This window comes from Bufo bufo, chromosome 9, assembly GCF_905171765.1.
Source record: "Bufo bufo chromosome 9, aBufBuf1.1, whole genome shotgun sequence".
Lineage (NCBI taxonomy): Eukaryota > Metazoa > Chordata > Amphibia > Anura > Bufonidae > Bufo > Bufo bufo.
Window position 1 is genome coordinate 196,685,543 of NC_053397.1, and position 21,257 is coordinate 196,706,799.

The window sequence follows — 21,257 nt, forward strand, 5'->3', positions numbered from 1 at the left end:
CCAAGCAGAGGGGCCCCATTCTCTATAAAACGTCTTCTTCATGGTCAAGATGAAGCTTCGATTACATAATGCTACAGTGAAATCCAAGGGACTGCAGAGGCAATACCCACTAATCATACAGTCCTGATCAAAAGTTTAAGACCACTTAAAAAAATGGCAAAAAAATCATATTTTACATTGTTTGATTTTAACAAGGTTCCATTAGAGCTTCAACATGCAACAAGTAGAAATGAGAGTGAGACAAAAATTTTTTTGAGCATTCATTGAAAATAACGATTAAACTGAAACTGGCTGTTTTTCAGCTGATCAAAAGTTTAGGACCACATGCCTTTAAAAGGCCAAATCTGTGCAAAGATGTGGATTCATTGTCATTTTCTGTCAGGTAGTCACACGTTGTGATGGCAAAGGCAAAAAAACTCTCCCTTTTTGAACGTGGTCGGGTTGTTGAACTGCATAAGCAGGGTCTCTCACAGCGCGCCATCGCCAGCACTGAGCCGGAGGATCCAATTGGCTGTCCGTCAAGACACTGGACGATCCTCGACCCAAATTAAGGCCCTTACTGGTGCTGACTGCAGCCCCATAACCATCAGACGGCATCTTAGACTGAAGGGCTTCAAAAACAAAAAACGTCTTCAAAGACCTTGTCTCCTTGAACGCCACAGAACTGCTCGTTTGGACGTTGCAAGAGAGCACCAAACATGGGACATTCAAAGGTGGAAGAAGGTTTTATTATCTGATGAGAAAAAATTTAACCTTGATGGTCCTGATGGTTTCCAACGTTACTGGCATGACAAGCAGATCCCACCTGAGATGTTTTCTACGCGCCACAGTGGGGGGGGGGGGGGGGGCCATTATGGTCTGGGGTGCTTTTTCCTTCAGTGGAACAATGGAGCTTCAGGAAGTGCAGGGGTGTCAAACGGCTGCTGGCTATGTCCAGATGTTGCAGAGAGCATTCCTCATGACTGAGGGCCCTCGTCTGTGTGGTAACGACTGGGTTTTTCAACAGGACAACGCTACAGTACACAATGCCCGCAGGACAAGGGACTTCTTCCAGGAGAATAACATCACTCTTTTGGCCCATCCTGCCTGTTCCCCTGATCTAAATGCAATTGAGAACCTTTGGGAATGGATGGCAAGGGAAGTTTACAAAAATGGACACCAGTTCCAGACAGTAGATGGCCTTCGTGCGGCCATCTTCACCACTTGGAGAAATGTTCCCACTCACCTCATGGAAACGCTTGCATCAAGCATGCTGAAACAAATTTTTGAAGTGATCAACAATAACGGCGGAGCTACTCATTACTGAGTTCATGTTTGGAAGTTGGATTTCTGTTTTGGGGGGGGTTTAGGGGTTTTTTGGAGGTGTGGTCCTAAACTTTTGATCAGCTGAAAAACAGCCTGTTTCAGTTTATTCGTTGTTTTCATTAAATTGAATGCTCAATTTTTTTTTTGTCTCACTCCCATTTCTTCTTGTTGCATGTTGAAGCTCTACTTGGAACCTTGTTAAGATCCAGCCATGCTAAATATGATTTTTTGCCATTTTTTAAGTGGTCTTAAACTTTTGATCAGGACTGTATAATGATGGTTGTAGCCTGGTTGCAGTCGTTGGGTCTCTTGTGGTCTAGCTCCTTGACCTTACCACCAATCATCATGATCTAACACATCTGACCACCCAATTGTGACAAATCCAGACCAATGTTACACCTTCATTATTTTTTTGAAATTGGTTAAAAGCAAAGTCCAGAAAGCGTCATTAGACCCGAAACAATAGAGACATTGTGAAAGAAGACTCAAAAATTCCACTTATTTCAAATGATATATTTTTGTAAAATTAGAAAAATCACACCTCGTCCAAACAAATCATTAGCTTCATCTCCAAATAAATGGACCTTTTGTTGAGTCTAATTCAAAACATAAACCCAAAACTTTTTTATTTATTTCGGTGTGGAGAAAATTGTATGGACAGGATTAGTGCAGCCCTTGTAAAGTAGAACTACGGTCTGATCTCAATTTTATAAAACAACACACAGAAATTAACATCAGATCTCTTACATTTCAACATTTTCACTATGATGTCTTATTGAGTACATTAAGGGAGATTTCTCACGGAAGAACGTGCAACTCGGTACAGAACAAATCACACCAGAACAGTTTTTGGTTTATGACAATTGCACTGACAAAATTAGATTCACGTCAACATTTTCCAGATCCCTTTGGCTGTCGTCAATAATAACTTCTCGCAATATTTTATAAGAAGTTTTAGCCCAAGAAAAACTCTGCCAGATTTGGAGGCAAAGGCTTCTTTAGTAAAGGAGAACTGGGCTGGAAAATGCATTCCCGTTCTAGAACATGCATGGCAAATCCACTGGCACTAGCTCGGTGTAATGGCTGTGGACTTAAGTGGGGAAAGACACGCACATGGGAGCGGCCAGTTCTTCACAGTCTCTCCGTCTATGTGGCCACCTTAGAATCCCATCCAGGGGTCATGGGCTTACTAGGGCAAAACTAATTTAAAATGTAGCATGTTTTGTTATATGGTGTAATTGCACTGATCATATAATATTAATAAAAAAAGATCTGATTTAAAAAAAAATATATTTAGCATGTTGAAACTATGCACATAAAAGAAAAAAAAAAAAGGTGTTGTCCACACATGTTTTGACAAGAAAAATCCTACAAATAAACAATAAAAATTACATGCAATAAGAAAAAACAAAAGTTTCCATGGCTTCATATGTTTAGGGCTCCTTAGGGTGATTTAACACCCACAATTTTCCTGTAGTGTTTAAAGCTAGAAGTGGATTCAAAAGGAATAGAAATTATAGAAGGTTAAAAACTGTTTAAAAAATACCACAAAAAAAACCTGCATCTTTAAAAAAAATTAAAAACCTGTGTGTAAGACCACCCTTTGGCCACTGTCGTAAACTCAGTATTTGACTTTTCAATAACTGCTAAGGCTACTTTCACACTAGCGTTCGGGGCTCCGCTTGTGAGTTCCGTTTGAAGGCTCTCACAAGCGGCCCCGAGCGGATCCATCCAGCCCTAATGCATTCTGAGTGGATGCGGATCCGCTCAGAATGCATCAGTTTGGCACCGTTTGTCCTCCGCTCCGCTCAGCAGGCGGACCCCTGAACGCAGCTTGCAGCGTTCAGGTGTCCGCCTGGCCGTGCGGAGGCAAACGGATCCGTCCAGACTTACAATGTAAGTCAATGGGGACGGATCCGTTTGAAGTGGACACAATATGGCTCAGTTTTCAAACGGATCCATCCCCCATTGACTTTCAATGTAAAGTCAAAACGGATCCGTTTGCATTATCATGAACAAAAAAAAATAAAATATTTATTTTTTTTGTTCATGGTAATGCAAACGGATCCGTTCTGAACGGATCTAAGCGTTTGCATTATAGGTGCGGATCCGTCTGTGCAGATACCAGACGGATCCGCACCTAACGCAGGTGTGAAAGTAGCCTAATCCTGAGCATCTGATAATCCAGCACACTCCTAAGGGCATCTGTCAGCAGTTTTGTACCTATGACAATGGCTGACATGTTACATGTGCGCTTGGCAGCTGAAGGCATCTGTGTTGGTCCCATGTTCATATGTGCCTGCATTGCTGATAAAAATTTGGTTTTATTATATGCAAATGAGCCTTCAAAAACAAAGGAGGGGTTGCAGTTACACCTAGAGCAGGGATGCTCAACCTGCGGCCCTCCAGCTGTTGCAAAACTACAACTCCCAGCATTCCCTAATAGCTATTAGGGAATGCTGGGAGTTGTAGTTTTGAAACAGCTGCAGGTTGGGCATCCCTGACCTAGAGGCTTAGCTGTCTCTGCACTTTGATTGACAGGGCCAGATGTGATGTTGTTTTCACTGCCTGGTCCTGTCAAAGTACAGAGGGCGCAGCAGTTGCAGAGAGAGCTGAGCCTCTAGGTGTAACAACAACGCCCCCGTTGCTCCTAGAGGATCATTTGCATATATTAAAACTTACCGGTAATTTTTCTCAGCCATGCGGGCACATATGAACATGGGACCAACACAGATGCCTTCAGCTGCTAAATGCACATGTAACAGGTCAGCCAGTGTCATAGGTACAAATCTGCTGACAGATGACCTTTAATGCCGGATTAATGTATTCTACTGTAATATTGGTAATTACACATGGCTGTAAAATTCTATTATGGTATATTGCCCAAAGGAAAGTGATTTGAAGTAATGCCCCTATTCTAATAGGACCCCCAAATGACGACCTAGCAAACAAAGGAAGCAGACGTGGGGACTCCGCACACAGATTACTGAACGTGGCGGCTCTCCGGAGACTGACGGAATTAATGAGCTCATAATCTAAATAAACAGCTTTTATATTAACACAAGCCCCTTCTTCTCTGTGTCTGCGCGGCATCGTACAGTATTAAACAGCATCAAGCGAGGCGAAAAATGTGGAGTCCCAGCTGCCGTAATATATCAAACCCTAAAATCTGTACGTGATTTATCTGCCAAATAGCCTGTGCTTTAGGACTCTTACGTATTTTTTTCTGTGTCCGTTTCGTTTTTTTTTGCGGACTGTATGCGGAACCATTCACTTTAACGGGTCCGCAAGAAAAACAGAAGTTACTCTGTGTGCATTCCGTTTGTCTGTATTTCCGTTCCGCAAAAAAATAGAACATGTCCTATTATTGTCCGCATTACGGACAAGGATAGCACTGTTCTATGAAGGGTAAGCTGTTCCATTCCGCAAAATACGGATGTCATCCGTATTTTTTGCGGACCGCAAAATACATACGGTCGTGTGCATGAGCCCTTATACTGATCTCTATATTACCCGCAAACACAAAATGGCCGTCACACCCCTAAATATTAAACTGAGATAATATGTCAGTACTGGCTGTAGTCCTCACAGGATATAAATGTGGGGACACATAACAACCCATAATATCACATTGAAACCCATATTATTAGGGAAATTGAGGAAAACTGAGCAAAACTAGTGCAAAGAAGAAGGGGAGCCGTCTGTTGATCATAACAGCCAATCAGACTTCGGCTCTCAAAGGCCCTTTGGAAAATGAAAGCAGTGATCTGATTGGTTGCTATAAGCAACTGCTTCTCCATTGCACTACTTTTAATCAATCCGCTTTACTTTTTGACATCAGAAATATATACTGTAAATGTTGTCCCTAGCCACATTGTGCTGTGATAATACACAGACATGTCCGTTTAGGAATTGATATTTAAGCAATTTCTTAGTACATTTTAGCTGGTCTATTTTTCAGATTTCAATACTGGGTTAAGCTTGCTCCTGCCATATGTCTGTGAACCCGAGAGGGACCCGTTTATATGCCAGGGTCTTAAAAAGAGAAGTTAGAGGATCATACTCATCACTAAAACATATATAAAGCAGCGTTAAAGTGCTAAAATGAAGTCTACAGCCTCATACATACTGCCGCATGAGGGAGCTGCCAGAAACCACCTCACAGATCGGTCCTGTACATATCAATAAAATGAGGCCTATAAACCTATACCATGTGCCGGAATACAGATATGGCGTATGAGGGGAAGATACCATGAAATGTATCATGGCGTGCTGTATTTTTGTGGTAGATGCCTCAGTAAGGTTCCCAGGGAAGGCTATGGAGCCTCACAGAGGCAGAATACACTGGCAATGAAGTACCAGGGCCGGGGCACAGACCCTTGCCACATACATAAGCCCTTATATGCTTATTGAAAAGCATTAAACCATAAAATGAAAAATATCTACATGTAGATTGACCAACTATACAGAGACGCATCCCTTCTTGTGTCCCATAATTAGCCATATTTGTTGTTCAGGATTTTAGGAAAGATGGGTGGCAGCTCCTGTGGAAGCCTTAAAAAGGTCTGAAAAATCTGGGTGGCAACCAACATTATGGGCACTGTTAAAGGGGTTATCCAGGATTTGTTTTCTATTTCAACCACCACGACCCTTCACCAGAGGTCACATTCTCCACTGCAACAAATGACTGGCCTCAGCAATGAGAGGTTCCCAAGTGGCATGTCACTGCTGGGCCACAAACCACATCCGGATAGGTCACCGCTGAGGCCGTCATTGGCATGCTTGTGACTCTGCCTATGTGGACGCCGACAGACAGTGAACGGAATGCCAGTGAAGATGGTAGGTAGCAGGTAAGTATAGATTTCTTTAAAAGGTACCGCTGGGTGGGTGAATAAAAAAATCAATAAAAAAAATCGTGGACAATCCTTTTAATGGTGGCCATAATAGATTTTTCAAACACAGAAATAACAACAGCTGAAAATAACAATTCAAGGACATTTATCAGGTAATTGGATGTAAGGACACTTGGCACAGGAGGAGCAGACCAAGGGCTCATGAACACGAACGTTGGATGTTTTGCGGTCCGCAAAACACAGATACTGGACGTGTGCATTCCGTATTTTGCGGAACAGAAGGGTTGTCCCCTAATGGAACAGTCCTAACCTTGTCCGTAATGCGGACAATAATAGGACATGTTCTATTTTTTTTACAGAACGGAAATGTGGAGTAATGGAGTAATTTCCTTCTTTTTTTTTTTTTGTGGCCCCAGTTAATGGATCCACATACGGGCTGCCAAAAAAAAAAACGGAACGGAGACAGGAAAAAGTATGTTTGTGTGCATGAGCCCTAAGAGGGGTGTGTATACTTACCAACATTGTAGTGTCCCAAAGCCCTCACATATGTACAGAGTTTACATAAGGTTGACTCATTTGCAGCCAGGACAGTTCTCATTTTTCGGGACTGTCACTGAAAATTGGAGACAGTCTATGCAAATTCAGAACTGTAGGCAACCGTGGATTTGGGACCCTGCCTACTATAGGTCATGGGTCCTTTACAAGCACTATATCCATGATAACCTCATTTAGTCTGATAAAATGAGAAGCAGTTATCCTTATTTTTGTAAGTCCTCAAATTTTAAGGAGAGCCAGAGAACCAAGGGGGTGTGGGCCTCTCGTCACCATGGGACCTTAGGCGGTGACCTAATGAGCAGTCTTCTGGTACTACATAGCCCATAGCAACTGATCTGCTTGCCGACCACTTTTACTTAAAGGGAATGTCACCTATAATTTTCCTGTCACTTAAAACCAGAAAGTGACACATATCCTTTATTCTAAACTGTATCCATTTTCTGATTGAAGATTGATTTATTCTATTTCCTGAACATGATTACGGGGGCGGCCATCTTGCCTGACCTGTTAAAAGCATATGCTTTAGGAGCAGGCACGTGGGCACAAGTGAAGGGGACCCTATTGACTTCTAAGGGAGAGCTCTCTAGGCATGCTCTTTCACCTGGGCAGAGGTCATTCTGCAGGGAGGGGGAGTAAATAAGCTGTTATATCACCTATTGTGAATGGTGGATCCCATGTTATCTCTACATAGGTGATAATATAATAATCTTTAATAATAGGTGATATCTGTCATTCAAGTCCTGCCTGAAATAAGGAGATGACTGCTGAAAAGTGATATGTACAGATCAAAAGGTGGCGTCTATTATTAGACTTAGCAACCAGTGCAAAAACTGCAGGATTTTAGAATTTCTGGGGAAGTTTATCAATGAGTTGTTGACATTAAAATATTTAGATACTTGTGTCAAGGAGTCAGAATGAAGATTTGCAGGACATTAACAAGCAGGGTATAAAGGACAGCAGATAACACATGATTATATCACAGCTTGTGCGCAAACTCAGCACTGCTACATTGATGCGATTACATTAAATGTATAATCGCCATCATATACATACAATATATACATTATATGTATACACACACAATAGCGGTTATTTACTGATTTAGGGTCCATTCACACGTCCGTTGTTTCTTTCCTGATCTGTTCCGTTTTTTGCGGAACAGATCTGGACCAGTTCTGTACCCATTCATTTTCAATGGGTCCTGAAAAAAAATCAGACATTGAGCTGTCCGATTTTTTTCAGGACCCATTGAAAATGAATGGGTACAGAACTGGTCCAGATCTATTCCGCAAAAAAACGGAACAGATCAGGAAAGAAACAACGGACGTGTGAATGGACCCTTACAGTGACTGCTAAAGCTTACGTCATTTTGCAGACATGTCCATAGTTGAAAATAAGGCAAAGTTTACTAGACATACATCAAATTTGTGAATATGTCCTAAGGGCATTTGGTATTTGCATTTTGGGCAGTTGTATAAATTTGGTGATGTATTAGTTGTGTAATGATGCATCATAAATAATTACAATTTCTCGCTAAAGAAAAGCTAGTGTGACCTGTTGTTGCCAGTTTTTCTAGAGCAGAAAATGTTGTGTGTAACATGTAAATGTGATGCTATATATATATATATATATATATATATTTTTATACACACACACACAGTGTGTACTGCGCTTTCAACAGGACTGCAGGTTAACTCTTTAAAATAAAAAATAAAAAGCGAGTAAAGCCTCATTCACGTCTGTTTCCATGCTAAAAAGCGGTTAGTGATGCCTCTGTGCAGAGGGATTAGTGTTGGGTCCGCGTGTCATCCGTGTTTCACTGACCCTGCACAGCTGAAAAATAATTTTAAAAGCGTCTCTTCCTAATGAAATCGTGAAAAACGATGGCATCCATTTTGCATCTGTGGTTTTCACAAAACCGTAGACTATAATGGGCGTGATGGATCCGTGAACATGGTCAAAGTAGAGCATGTATCCGTGCTAAAAACATGGACCGTGCCTAAAACACTGATGTGTGAATACATGCATTAAAATGAATGTGTATGTGCGCTGTCCATGGAGAACACGTACAGCACACGTCCGTGGAACACCGACGTGTGAATGAGGCTTAACGCATGCAAGAAACTGTTTAATGATAAATTCAGCCCTTCTACATCTCTATATACACTATAGCAAAATCGGCACAACTCATCATACATAGATCAAGTAGTTATCTGTGGTTTTACATAGGACTGCAGGCAAACCTATGACAGCTCAAACATATTACATCTGCGCAGCTGCAGTTCCAGCGAGGATCGCAGCGTTGTAGGCTTACCCTTCATTCTGCTGTGGTGATGCCGAGCAGTAGTTACTGGTCCTGTAATAATCGGATCCTTAGAGAAGCAGAAGATTTACATGTCTGGTAGGAATGCCCGCCTGTGCCGGGTTAGAAGATACAGTTCATAAGCAGAGAGGGATCTGCGGACGGAGGGAGTAGTGACTGAAGGAGGTCTCATCATTAGCAGAATTTGGCATACACCCCTCCATCCATAGCACACACCCAAATGATGCTAGACCCTACTACAGAACTGACAAAAGTCAGCTCCAACCCTCTGTCATGAGAGAAGTCCGTGCACGGAGCAGGCAATGTACTGAATCCAAAGAAAAATCCCAGCACATGAAATTTCCCATAAAAATCCGAGATTTATTGAACATACGTTAAAAGTTACCTGAGCCCATACCGCAACGCGTTTCAGATAAAAATCCTTAAGGAGGTCATGATTAATTTTTTTTATCTGAAACGCATTGACCAAAGCGTGCTCATGTAATGTTTAACCCCTTATAGACCGGGCCCATTTTCATTTTTTCATTTTTGATCTTTCCTCCCCATGTTCCAATAGCCATAATTTTTTTTCATTTTTCCGTTCACATAACCATATGAGGGCTTATTTTTGGTGGGACAAGATGCGTTTTTTTTAATGCCACCATTTAAGTTACCATGTGTTGTATTGGAAAATGGGAAAAAATATTATTTGTGGGGTAAAATTGAAAAAAAATAAAAAATGTTGGCATCACTGCGTTCAGAGTGCTAAAAATGACATGACATCCTTATTCTGCAGCTCAATACGATTACAGCGATACTAAACTTGTATAGTTTTGATTTTCATTACTTATAAAAAAAAAAAAAAAAACTTTGCAGCCATAACTTTTTTATACTTCAGTCTACAGAGCTGTATGAGCTTTTTTTTTTTTTTGCGTAATGGACTGTAGTTTTTTTGGTATAATTTCTGTGGTACGTACAGCTTTTTAAAAAAATGGCGAATTGTGTGGTTAATTTTTTTTTCCATTACGGCATTCACCACACACTGGTCACATCACCAGCTGTGTCTCATCACTGGAGACACAGCAATAACCTATTATGTTTATTTTTTTATTGTTATAATTTTGTATTTTTTTTTACATTTTATTTAATAACTATTAGCCCCCTTAGGGGCCTAGAACCTGGGATCTTTTGATCCCTTGTCCTATTTACCCTATGAGGGTGAATACGATTCTGCCACTGTCCCTGCTGAGCTGTGCCTCGTGCACAGCTTAGCAGGGAGCATATCATGGCAGTCCTGGAAGGCTTCAGAAGCGTCCAGGCTGCTATGGTAACCAATCGGAGCCCCACAATTTCACTGCGGGCGCTCCGATCGGATGGCAAAGGGAGCCGCATCCTTCTGCCTTTGCTCACAGATGCCACGATCACGTGCAGCAGCCTACTCCATGCAACATATCCATACATGCACGGCCTTATGCGTTAAAGGATTAATGTAAGAAGATGCTGGATTCTGATATACAGGGAGTGCAGAATTATTAGGCAAGTTGTATTTTTGAGGATTAATTTTATTATTGAACAACAACCATGTTCTCAATGAACCCAAAAAACTCATTAATATCAAAGCTGAATATTTTTGGAAGTAGTTTTTAGTTTGTTTTTAGTTTTAGCTATTTTAGGGGGATATCTGTGTGTGCAGGTGACTATTACTGTGCATAATTATTAGGCAACTTAACAAAAAACAAATATATACCCATTTCAATTATTTATTTTTACCAGTGAAACCAATATAACATCTCAACATTCACAAATATACATTTCTGACATTCAAAAACAAAACAAAAACAAATCTGTGACCAATATAGCCACCTTTCTTTGCAAGGACACTCAAAAGCCTGCCATCCATGGATTCTGTCAGTGTTTTGATCTGTTCACCATCAACATTGCGTGCAGCAGCAACCACAGCCTCCCAGACACTGTTCAGAGAGGTGTACTGTTTTCCCTCCTTGTAAATCTCACATTTGATGATGGACCACAGGTTCTCAATGGGGTTCAGATCAGGTGAACAAGGAGGCCATGTCATTAGATTTTCTTCTTTTATACCCTTTCTTGCCAGCCACGCTGTGGAGTACTTGGACATGTGTGGTGGAGCATTGTCCTGCATGAAAATCATGTTTTTCTTGAAGGATGCAGACTTCTTCCTGTACCACTGCTTGAAGAAGGTGTCTTCCAGAAACTGGCAGTAGGACTGGGAGTTGAGCTTGACTCCATCCTCAACCCGAAAAGGCCCCACAAGCTCATCTTTGATGATACCAGCCCAAACCAGTACTCCACCTCCACCTTGCTGGCGTCTGAGTCGGACTGGAGCTCTCTGCCCTTTACCAATCCAGCCACGGGCCCATCCATCTGGCCCATCAAGACTCACTCTCATTTCATCAGTCCATAAAACCTTAGAAAAATCAGTCTTGAGATATTTCTTGGCCCAGTCTTGACGTTTCAGCTTGTGTGTCTTGTTCAGTGGTGGTCGTCTTTCAGCCTTTCCTACCTTGGCCATGTCTCTGAGTATTGCACACCTTGTGCTTTTGGGCACTCCAGTGATGTTGCAGCTCTGAAATATGGCCAAACTGGTGGCAAGTGGCATCTTGGCAGCTGCACACTTGACTTTTCTCAGTTCATGGGCAGTTATTTTGCGCCTTGGTTTTTCCACACGCTTCTTGCGACCCTGTTGACTATTTTCAATGAAACGCTTGATTGTTCGATGATCACGCTTCAGAAGCTTTGCAATTTTAAGAGTGCTGCATCCCTCTGCAAGATATCTCACTATTTTTGACTTTTCTGAGCCTGTCAAGTCCTTCTTTTGACCCATTTTGCCAAAGGAAAGGAAGTTGCCTAATAATTATGCACACCTAATATAGGGTGTTGATGTCATTAGACCACACCCCTTCTCATTATAGAGATGCACATCACCTAATATGCTTAATTGGTAGTAGGCTTTCGAGCCTATACAGCTTGGAGTAAGACAACATGCATAAAGAGGATGATGTGGTCAAAATACTCATTTGCCTAATAATTCTGCACGCAGTGTACGTGTCCTAATAGGTCCCAAGGAGAGATTTCAAGGACATCTGTTGTGTGGATAAGATATTTATACAGTATGTAGCAGGGATCAGCGACATACAACTCCCAGAATGCTCCATTAACTTCTATGGGAATTAGAAGAACAGCAGAGCATGTTTGCATGCTGAGTGTTGTAGTTTCACAGCAGCTGGAGAGTCAAAGGTTGCTGACCCCTGGTATGTTGACTCTAGAGTCAGAAACATACATAGAGCAGCGCTGGAGGGTACGTGCACATCGTACTACTCAACCCTCCATTACAAGAAGAATTAAGTAATTTTACAAATAGACTTGATTATAAATTTGTGTCTATTCAAACCTGTTGCCATAGTAACAGACTACAACAAAGCCCTGTGTAGTCATACTCTCTTCCTGCTGTCCCGCAGAAGCATCCATACTACAGACCGATTGTGTTTTGTTGGTGTGTTTTTTTAATTTTCCGCCATTCATTAGAATCCATTATATGCTTTTTGTTTCAGACCATTTAGAACAGAAGCATTGTGCTAATGTGAACAGAGCCGTATAGAAATCCAGGCAATATATAGCATAACTTTTCAATGATGGACCCCCCCCTTATCTTTTTTCAGCTACATGAGACATTAATCCTAATACCTTTTTATATCCAATTTTCATATTGCTGGTGTATGCCTATATGCACTTGATACAGGGAATATATTAGAAAATGACCTATTACTTAAATTAACTTTTTACATTAAACATGAATTTTAAAAAAATTTAATTATTTTTTCAATTTATCACATCATTACCTAAAGATTTTTATGGAGTCACTCCTCAGTAGTCAACCCATTATTACAGGGAGGAATACAATAATATTCAACACCTCTATCATAAAGCTGGAGGCAAATAACATAGTACCCATCACTGACAATGGGTGATGTCACAGCCACCCCCTCCCTGCACAGGGCATAGAGCGTGCCCACCACACTGTCACACAAGTCATTGGGGGTAATTTATAAAGACATGCTTTTTACGCAGGTTTTGATTTCCCCCTTTGTGCTGCAGGTTGGCACATACCTGCAAGCGGCACCTGACAGCAGCACAGGTAAAGACCCAGTTGTCTAGCCGTCTTAAACCGGACCTTGTGAAAGTCATTCGGATCTTTACACCAATTTTTTCTGACTCCAACACATCAGGGGTCTTTTATTATGGCCGTGCAACAATATTTTGTTGTATTTAGTTCACGGCGTATTCGGGTGCTGGGTGGGACAGGGGTGGAGAGAGGGCTCGACAACGGGTGCCATGCCATCCTTTACCCTAAGTTCACACTTGCGCGTTTTGCAGCGCGTTCGAACGCGCTGTAAAACGCATAACCGATGCAAACCAATGCTTCCCTATGGGACTGGTTCACATTTTCGCGTTTTACAGCGCGTTCGAACGCACTAAAAAACGCCCGACGCATAAACAAGTTCTTGAGCTTCTTTGGGGCGTTTTGTCGCGCGTTTGCGGCCATAGTTGACTATGGACAAAAATGCGCGACAAATATGCGCATAAAACGCGCGTCTCAGAAACGCTCAGGTGTGAACCCAGGGTTAGGGTTCACGCACATGAACATTTTTTTTTTTGTCTGCATTTTTTGCTGATCCGTTCCAGACCTATTCACTTCAATAGGGCCGCAAAAGATATGGACAGCACACCACGTGCTGTCCGCATCCGTGCGTCTGTTCCATGTTTTATTCTTGTCCGCATTACAGTCAAGGATAGGTCTGTACTTTTATGGGCTGGATGTTACGGCAGTCCTTGCGCCAAGTGTAACAACTATTTCAGTACTTCTGTTGGTAAATGTGCCGGGACTGATGTTCCGGCCCCTGACACTCGAGTGTCAAACGCAGTGTAGAAACGGTCATGTGACAATATTTTAACTTAATAGGTTAAAATAAATAACTAAATAATAATAATAATAATAATAAAACATAAAATCGCAAGATGGCTCTTGCGATTATTGTTATGAACTGGTGTAAAAATGATAGTAAATAACCCCCATTAAGTAGTAAGAACAGACACTATCTCACCTCTTTTTAAAATCTGCATCAGAGACCTGAACATGGCAATATTAAGAGCAAAAAACAATCAGCACATCCTAATGCGCACGTGGCCATCACCATAGCCAAAAATACAAAATCAAACAATGCCACGCATATGGGAACCTACCTCTTATAGTGCCAGGTGGCATTCAATAAATTTAGGGAAGACAGGTTCCACTTATACACTGAATGCCCTCTGTATTGTACTTTGGCTGGTGCAAGCAGAACTCCAATGGATACAGGGAGAGCAGGCTTTAGCTTGAGGCCTCTTGCACACGACCGTATGTATTTTTTTTTTCAGTCCGCAAAAAACGGATCTGCAAAAAATACGGATGACATCCGTGTGCATTCCGTATTTTGCAGAACGGACCAGCTGGCCCTTAATAGAACAGTCCTATCCTTGTCCGTAATGCGGACAATAATAGGACATGTTCTATTTTTTTCCGGGAATGGAAATATAGAAACAGAATGCACACGGAGTACTTTCTTTTTTTTTTTTTTTTTGCGGACCCATTAGAATTAATGGTTCAGTATACGGTCTGCAAAAGAAACGGAATGAAAATACATTCGTGTGTAAGAGGCCTTATACTGCACTAATTAAAATCAGCCTGTGGGAAAGATGGGTTAGTCAGGAGTGCACGACCACAAGGGAGACTGTCACACCTCCAAGTGCAAACTGCAAAGAAAAATGCAAGCTTGTCAGCACATCCTAATGCGCAGGTGTGCGCCGCCATGGCTGAAAATACAAAATTTAACACAATGCCATGGCATTTGATTGGAGGTCTGCTGGCACCAGGAAATATAAAATGCAGAGTGGGTTCAGAGTATTCCCTAAATTCACTGGATGCTGGCTGGTACCATAAAGAGGTAGCATTTAGCATAGATTCCCCCTCCAAAAGAGGTCACCTTGCCGTGGTGGATGGGCACAAATGATTTGGATCAAAATGTAATACCTCGCATTCATTTATATTAGTGAGTACAGCATTAGGGCTCGTTCACACGAACGTGTTTTGCGTTGTTTACGGGCTGATTTTTTTATTAGTGAGTACAGCATTAGGGCTCGTTTATATTAGTGAGTACAGCATTAGGGCTCGTTCACACTAACGTGTTTTGTGTTGTTTACGGGCTGATTTTTTAGGTCCGTATACGGTACCATTTATTTCAATGGTCCCGCAAAAAAAAAACAAAAAAAAAACGGAATGTACTCCGTATGCATTCCGTTTCCGTATTTCCGTTCAAAGATAGAACATGTCCATTATTGCCGGCAAATCTTGTTCCGTGGCTACATTCAATACATGGGTCCGCAAAAAAAACGGAACACATACTCCGTATGTGTTCCATATCCGTTCCATTTTTGCGGAACCATCTATTAAAAATGTTATGCCCAGCCAAATTTTTTCTATGTAATCACTGTATATGCCATACGGAAAAACTACTGAAACAAAAAACGGATGCTAAAAACGGCCCTCAAAACACTGAAAAAGCCCTTAGTTTGTATAAGTTGCTGCTGTATTGTGTTTCATTTAATAAACTGGGTGGTAATATACCGCCCTTTACTGCACTATAGGACTGTCTATGAGTCAGCAATCCCAATGGTAAAGCCCCCACCTCCCATAATATTGTAATAGAGTCCAAGCAGAGGTCATAAAACGTTCCAGAAGTGCAAAATGTCCAGTTTACTCACATCTTAAAAATTCCATAAGCTTGTAAGAAAGTTTGAAGTCACAAGAGCAGCAAAAAGTCCATGAAATCCTACCTTTGCTGTAGAAAAGACAGTTAGCTCCCGGCATTTCACTGATGGATCATCCTCCTTCCTCCATCCGTTTTTGCATCTTAGCTCCTTACCCTGCAACCCCCTATGAGTGCTCTGCACACACACAGTGTAACTTACTGCTACTAGCTTTAGAAGTATACCTGCGCCCCCTAGTAGTCATTATGCAGTACTGCAGAACAACCACTCAAGGTTAGGTGCCAAGAGGTGCTTTATTTTCTTTACATCCCAAGAGCTAATTTACATATTATAGAAACATAATGATGCAATAAATATTACAAGCACTAGCTATTACAACTCATCACTATGTAAAATCAATTGAAACTACAAAATTGACAAATTCTATGTAAAATAAAGCGATGGGCCTGTGTGAATTTACCCTAAGGCCTTTCACACGCAGCAAACGCATGGCATCCAGACCCATTCATTTCAATGGGTCTGTGCACATCAGTTTTCATGGATCATTCTCTGGATTCAGGAAAAATCGTGGCATTCCGTATTTTGTGGAACGGAACAGCTGGCCCCTAATAGAACAGTCCTATCCTTGTCCGTAATGCGGACAATAATAGGACATCATGCTGGATGAGGCATTGGTGTACATTTTGGCCAAAGCGTAATAAGCCACTCACCGCGTCAAGGTCGTCTCATTTGAGTGGTCCCTAACGCTATTTCCTACCTGTTTATGGGCCATGACAGCCACACAAAGACCAGGGAATGCAGGTCAGCATGCACGCCAAGCACACTCTGCTTTTAACCCCGTCCGGTGCCGTTACAGCTTTCATCGGATCCAGGGATGCACGTACCAACATGCATGCTGAGCCCACTATATACTTCTCCTGGAGCCAAATGGCTACTGGTAGGTGCTATATATGCAGACTCAGTTTTATACTGACTTTAAAACCAGCCTCCAGGACAGATTGACTGGTCAGGTGTGCAATGACTCCAAGGAGATCGCCACGCCTCCAATATATACTACAAAGAAAAAATGTGGGGGATTCAGTCAGCACAACCCTATATGCAGGTGCACATCGCTATGGCGAAATACAGATACAAAGAAAAGAACACAAATGCAATACCACTCTGCAACCAGCACTCCGCCCTGCCTCCATGCTGGATGTTGAATGAGGCATTGGTGTACATTTTGGCCAAAGCGTAATAAGCCACTCACCGCGTCAAGGTCGCCTCTATTTGAGTGGTCCCTAACACTAGTTCCTACCTGTTCATGGGCCATGACAGCCACACAAAATCCAGGGAATGCAGGTCAGCGTGCACGCCAAGCACACTCTGCTTTTAACCCCGTCCGGTGCCATTACAGCTTTCATCGGATCCAGGGATGCAAGTACCAACATGCACGCTGAGCCCACCATATACTTCTGCATATAAACTGAGTCTGCATATATAGAACCTACCAGTAGTCATTTGGCTCCAGGAGAAGTATATGGTGGGCTCAGCGTGCATGTTGGTACTTGCATCCCTGGATCCGATGAAAGCTGTAATGGCACCGGACGGGGTTAAAAGCAGAGTGTGCTTGGCGTACACGCTGACCTGCATTCCCTGGATTTTGTGTGGCTGTCATGGCCCATAAACAGGTAGGAACTAGAGTTAGGGACCACTCAAATAGAGGCGACCTTGACGCGGTGAGTGGCTTACTACGCTTTGGCCAAAATGTACACCAATGCCTCATCCAGCATGGAGGCAAATTCCTGGATGTAGAGTGCTATCACATTTGTATATGTATTTCACCATAGTGATGTGCACCACATACAGGTTGTGCTGACCCAATTCCCCAAAATAATAGGACATGTTCAATTATTTGGCGGAACGGATATACGGAAACAGAATGCACACGGCGTAACTTCCGTTTTTTTTTTGTGGACCCATTGAAATGAATAATTCCATATACAGTCTGCAAAAATAAATAAATAAATGGAACGGACACGGAAAGAAAATAGGTTCGTGTGCATGAGGCCTTCATTGGAAAAGGGTGAAATCCGCAGCTAAAATCGCAAACCTAATTCACATACTGCTCATTTGGGAAGCCCGTGCGGCTTCCCAAATGAGCAGTATGTGAATTATGTTTGCGGTTTTAACCCTATTTTCTTTCCGTGAACAGAAAAAAAAATAAAAAATCTGCACAGTGTACATGTGAATTGTCTATTCTCATACACTTTGCTGGTCCTGTACTATGCTGCGGCTTTTCTGCAGGGGAATCCGTGCAGAAAAACTGCATGTAATTCTGCAATGTGTGCTGGCGGCCTAAGGATGGTTGCACGCAGTGTAGATGTGTGCGCAGAAAATCCGCACTATTTGTTGCCGTTTTGGTGGTTTTTATGCTTTTGATGCTGCAGATTTGACACTGATTTTCCGCAGACCTCACCCTTCAATTAAAAAGTGTGAAATCCACACACAAAAAAAATGCAACAATTGACATACTGCAGATTCCAAAATCCGCACGACAATTTCAATTTCTGCGCCTTAGAAAAAAATAATAAGAAGTGTACACGATTTGTTCTGTGTTACGCTGCAGTTTTTCCGCACAAATTGTGCGCTGTGTGCTGGCACCTTAAGGCCTTATGCACACACCCATATTTTTCATCCGTGTGCCATTTACATTTCTACGGGGCCATGCACACATCCGTAATTTTTTTATATTCTGCGTTTTTTACGCAATGCTGGCCCCATAGAAGTGAATGGGACTGCGTGAAAATCGCAACACATCCACAAGCCTGTGCGGATGCGATGCGTTTTTCATGGATGGTTGCCAAGAGATGTTGTTTGTAAACCTTCAATTTTCTTAATACGCGTGTGAAAAACGCATTAATGTGCATTGCACCCGCGTGATAAAAACTGAACGCAATCGCAGGCAAAACTGAATGAACTTGCTTGTGAAATCACGCATATTTAACTGAACGCATCCGGAACTAATATGTATCGCTCGTTTGCAAGAGGCCTTTAGGATGCATGCACAGCACACCATGCAGATTGCCTGCAGTTTTTGTATGTGGATTTCATGCAGAAAAACTGCAGTGTAATACAGAACCAGCAAAGTGTATGAGATCAGACAAAACTCATGGACACTTTGCTTTATTTCTGTGTGGAAATTGAGCTTTTTGTTGCGTGGATCTCGCCCTCTTCAATGGAAGGGTGAGAATTTGTGGAAAATCTCTGCAAATTTGCACTAAAAACGCGATAAATAGTGCAGATTTTTATTCTGATTTTCTGCAGATAAATCTGCACTGTGTAACGCCGCCCTAAGGGGACCTGCACACGTCGCGCAATACTGATGTTTTTTCAGCGCGGATTCCTGTGTGGAAAAACCGCAGAATATTACAGTACCAGCAAAGTGTATGGGATAACACAAATAGGAGATTTCCAAATCAGCAGCGTGTCAATTATATTTGTGGTTTTAGCTACGGATTTCACCCTTTTAAAAACCACTGGATTTTGGTGCAGACATGTTGCAGAAACGCACATATATCAGTAATTGGAAATTTGTGCAGATCTTATGTGTTAACCTGTGTGCAGAGGGCCTAAAGGTTCCTTCACACACACACACACACACACTTGTTTTTGCTGACTTGATCAGCAATTTATTTTAATAGCGTTTTTGCTCATATAGTGTGTCTTAGCACCTTTTTTTTTTTAATGGTATTTATTACATTTTTAGGGTTTTATTTTTTTTAGAGGAAAGTATGTACATGACTTCCTCTGTAAAGCTGGATGTAGAAGAAAAAAAAATTGTAAAAAGAAACAAACAAAAAAAACACCAACTCCATGCTCACTAAAGGGTGGCTTTCACTGGAAAACTCCAGATCCAGCATTGGAGCTGTTCAATGACAATACTACACAGTGTGATACTCATGAGGAGAAGGGCCTTCCCTGCCGCTTATTGCTATAAGGAAAAAAATGTAAATCACAGGACGGGAAGAGACCGATCCTTCAGGACTCATCAGCTCCCTCTGTGTATTTATCAGATCCATTGCTGGAGCGGTTCAATATAGATTTTAGCTAAATGGCTGGGTCAATAAAAGAAAGTGACTTTGCATTTTGCTCCCCATAGATAAGGCAGGGACCTATAGTATGTGATGTTAAAGGGGTTGTGCCACTTCTGCAAATAGCATTTATTATGTAGATAAAGTTAATACAAGCCACTTACTAATGTATTGTGATTGTCCATATTACTTCCTTTGCTGACTGGACTAATTTTTCTATCACATTATACACTGCTCATTTCCATGGTTACGACCACCTTGCAATCTATCAGCAGTAGTCGTGCTTGCATACTAATATATATATATATATATATATATATATATATAATATAAATAAATAAATAAATAGTACCACAAGCACCACTTTTCATTTTCACAGCAAAATCTGCCCTCCAAAAACCATGTGGTGCTCCTTGCCTTCTGAGCTCTGCCGTGTGCCCAGTTTACGACCACATATGGAGTGTTAGGCTGGGTTCACACGAGCGTGTCCGGATTAGTTCCGGATGCGTCCCGGTGTGTTGCGGCAAACCCGCGCGAGTAGGAATGCAATTGCAGTCAGTTTTGACTGCGATTGCGTTCCGTTGTTCAGTTTTTATCGTGCGTGTGCAATGTGTTTTGCACGTGCGTGATAAAAAACCGACTGTGGTACCCAGACCCGAACTTCTTCACAGAAGTTCAGGTTTGGGTTCGGTGTTGTGTAGATGTTATTATTTTCCCTTATAACCATGTTATAAGGGAAAATAATACAGTGTATAGACAGTCACCTAGCAACCGTGCGTGAAAATCGCACCGCATCCGCACTTGCTTGCGATTTTCACGCAACCCCATTCACTTCTATGGGGCCTGCGTTGCGTGAAAAACGCAGAATATAGAGCATGCTGCGATTTTCACGCAACGCATAAGTGATGCGTGAAAATCATCGCTCATCTGAACAGCCCCATTGAAATGAATGGGTCCAGATTCAGTGCGGGTGCAATGCGTTCACCTACCGCATTGCACCCGCGCGGAAATCTCGCCCGTGTGAACGCAGCCTTATTATGTAAACTGCAGAATCAAGGTAATCAAACTTGAGATGTAGTTTCTTAAATTCAGTCATTTATAGGTAGTTTCTATTATGTAAGCCCCTTGAAGTGATTTCAGAACGGAATTGGTCCTTAAAAAAGTTGATTTAGAAAATTTGCATCTAAAATTCTAAACCTTCTAATGTCCTAAAAAAAAAAAAATATTACCAAAATGATGCCAACATAAAGTAGACTGTTCATTAGTAAGGCTACTTTCACACTTGCGTTCGGAGCGGATCCGTCTGGTGTCTGCACAGACGGATCCGCT

The 21,257-nt window shown here is 41.9% G+C and overlaps 1 protein-coding gene across 2 annotated transcripts in view; it reads right to left on the bottom strand.

Annotated features, from left to right (window-relative positions):
- GLIS1 (GLIS family zinc finger 1) overlaps window positions 1-15,984 on the bottom strand; it is a 149,510-nt gene extending 133,526 nt beyond the window's left edge. Inside the window, exon 1 of one of the 2 annotated variants that reach the window (XM_040407359.1) lies at window positions 15,922-15,984. In XM_040407359.1, the coding sequence (XP_040263293.1) occupies window positions 15,922-15,955 (34 nt within the window). In that variant the 5' untranslated portion in view covers window positions 15,956-15,984. Of the gene's footprint in view, window positions 1-9,027; window positions 9,143-15,921 lie in introns of those variants that run through there. The other variant, XM_040407360.1, reaches the window with a different exon arrangement.
- Between the last annotated feature and the right edge of the window lie 5,273 nt (window positions 15,985-21,257).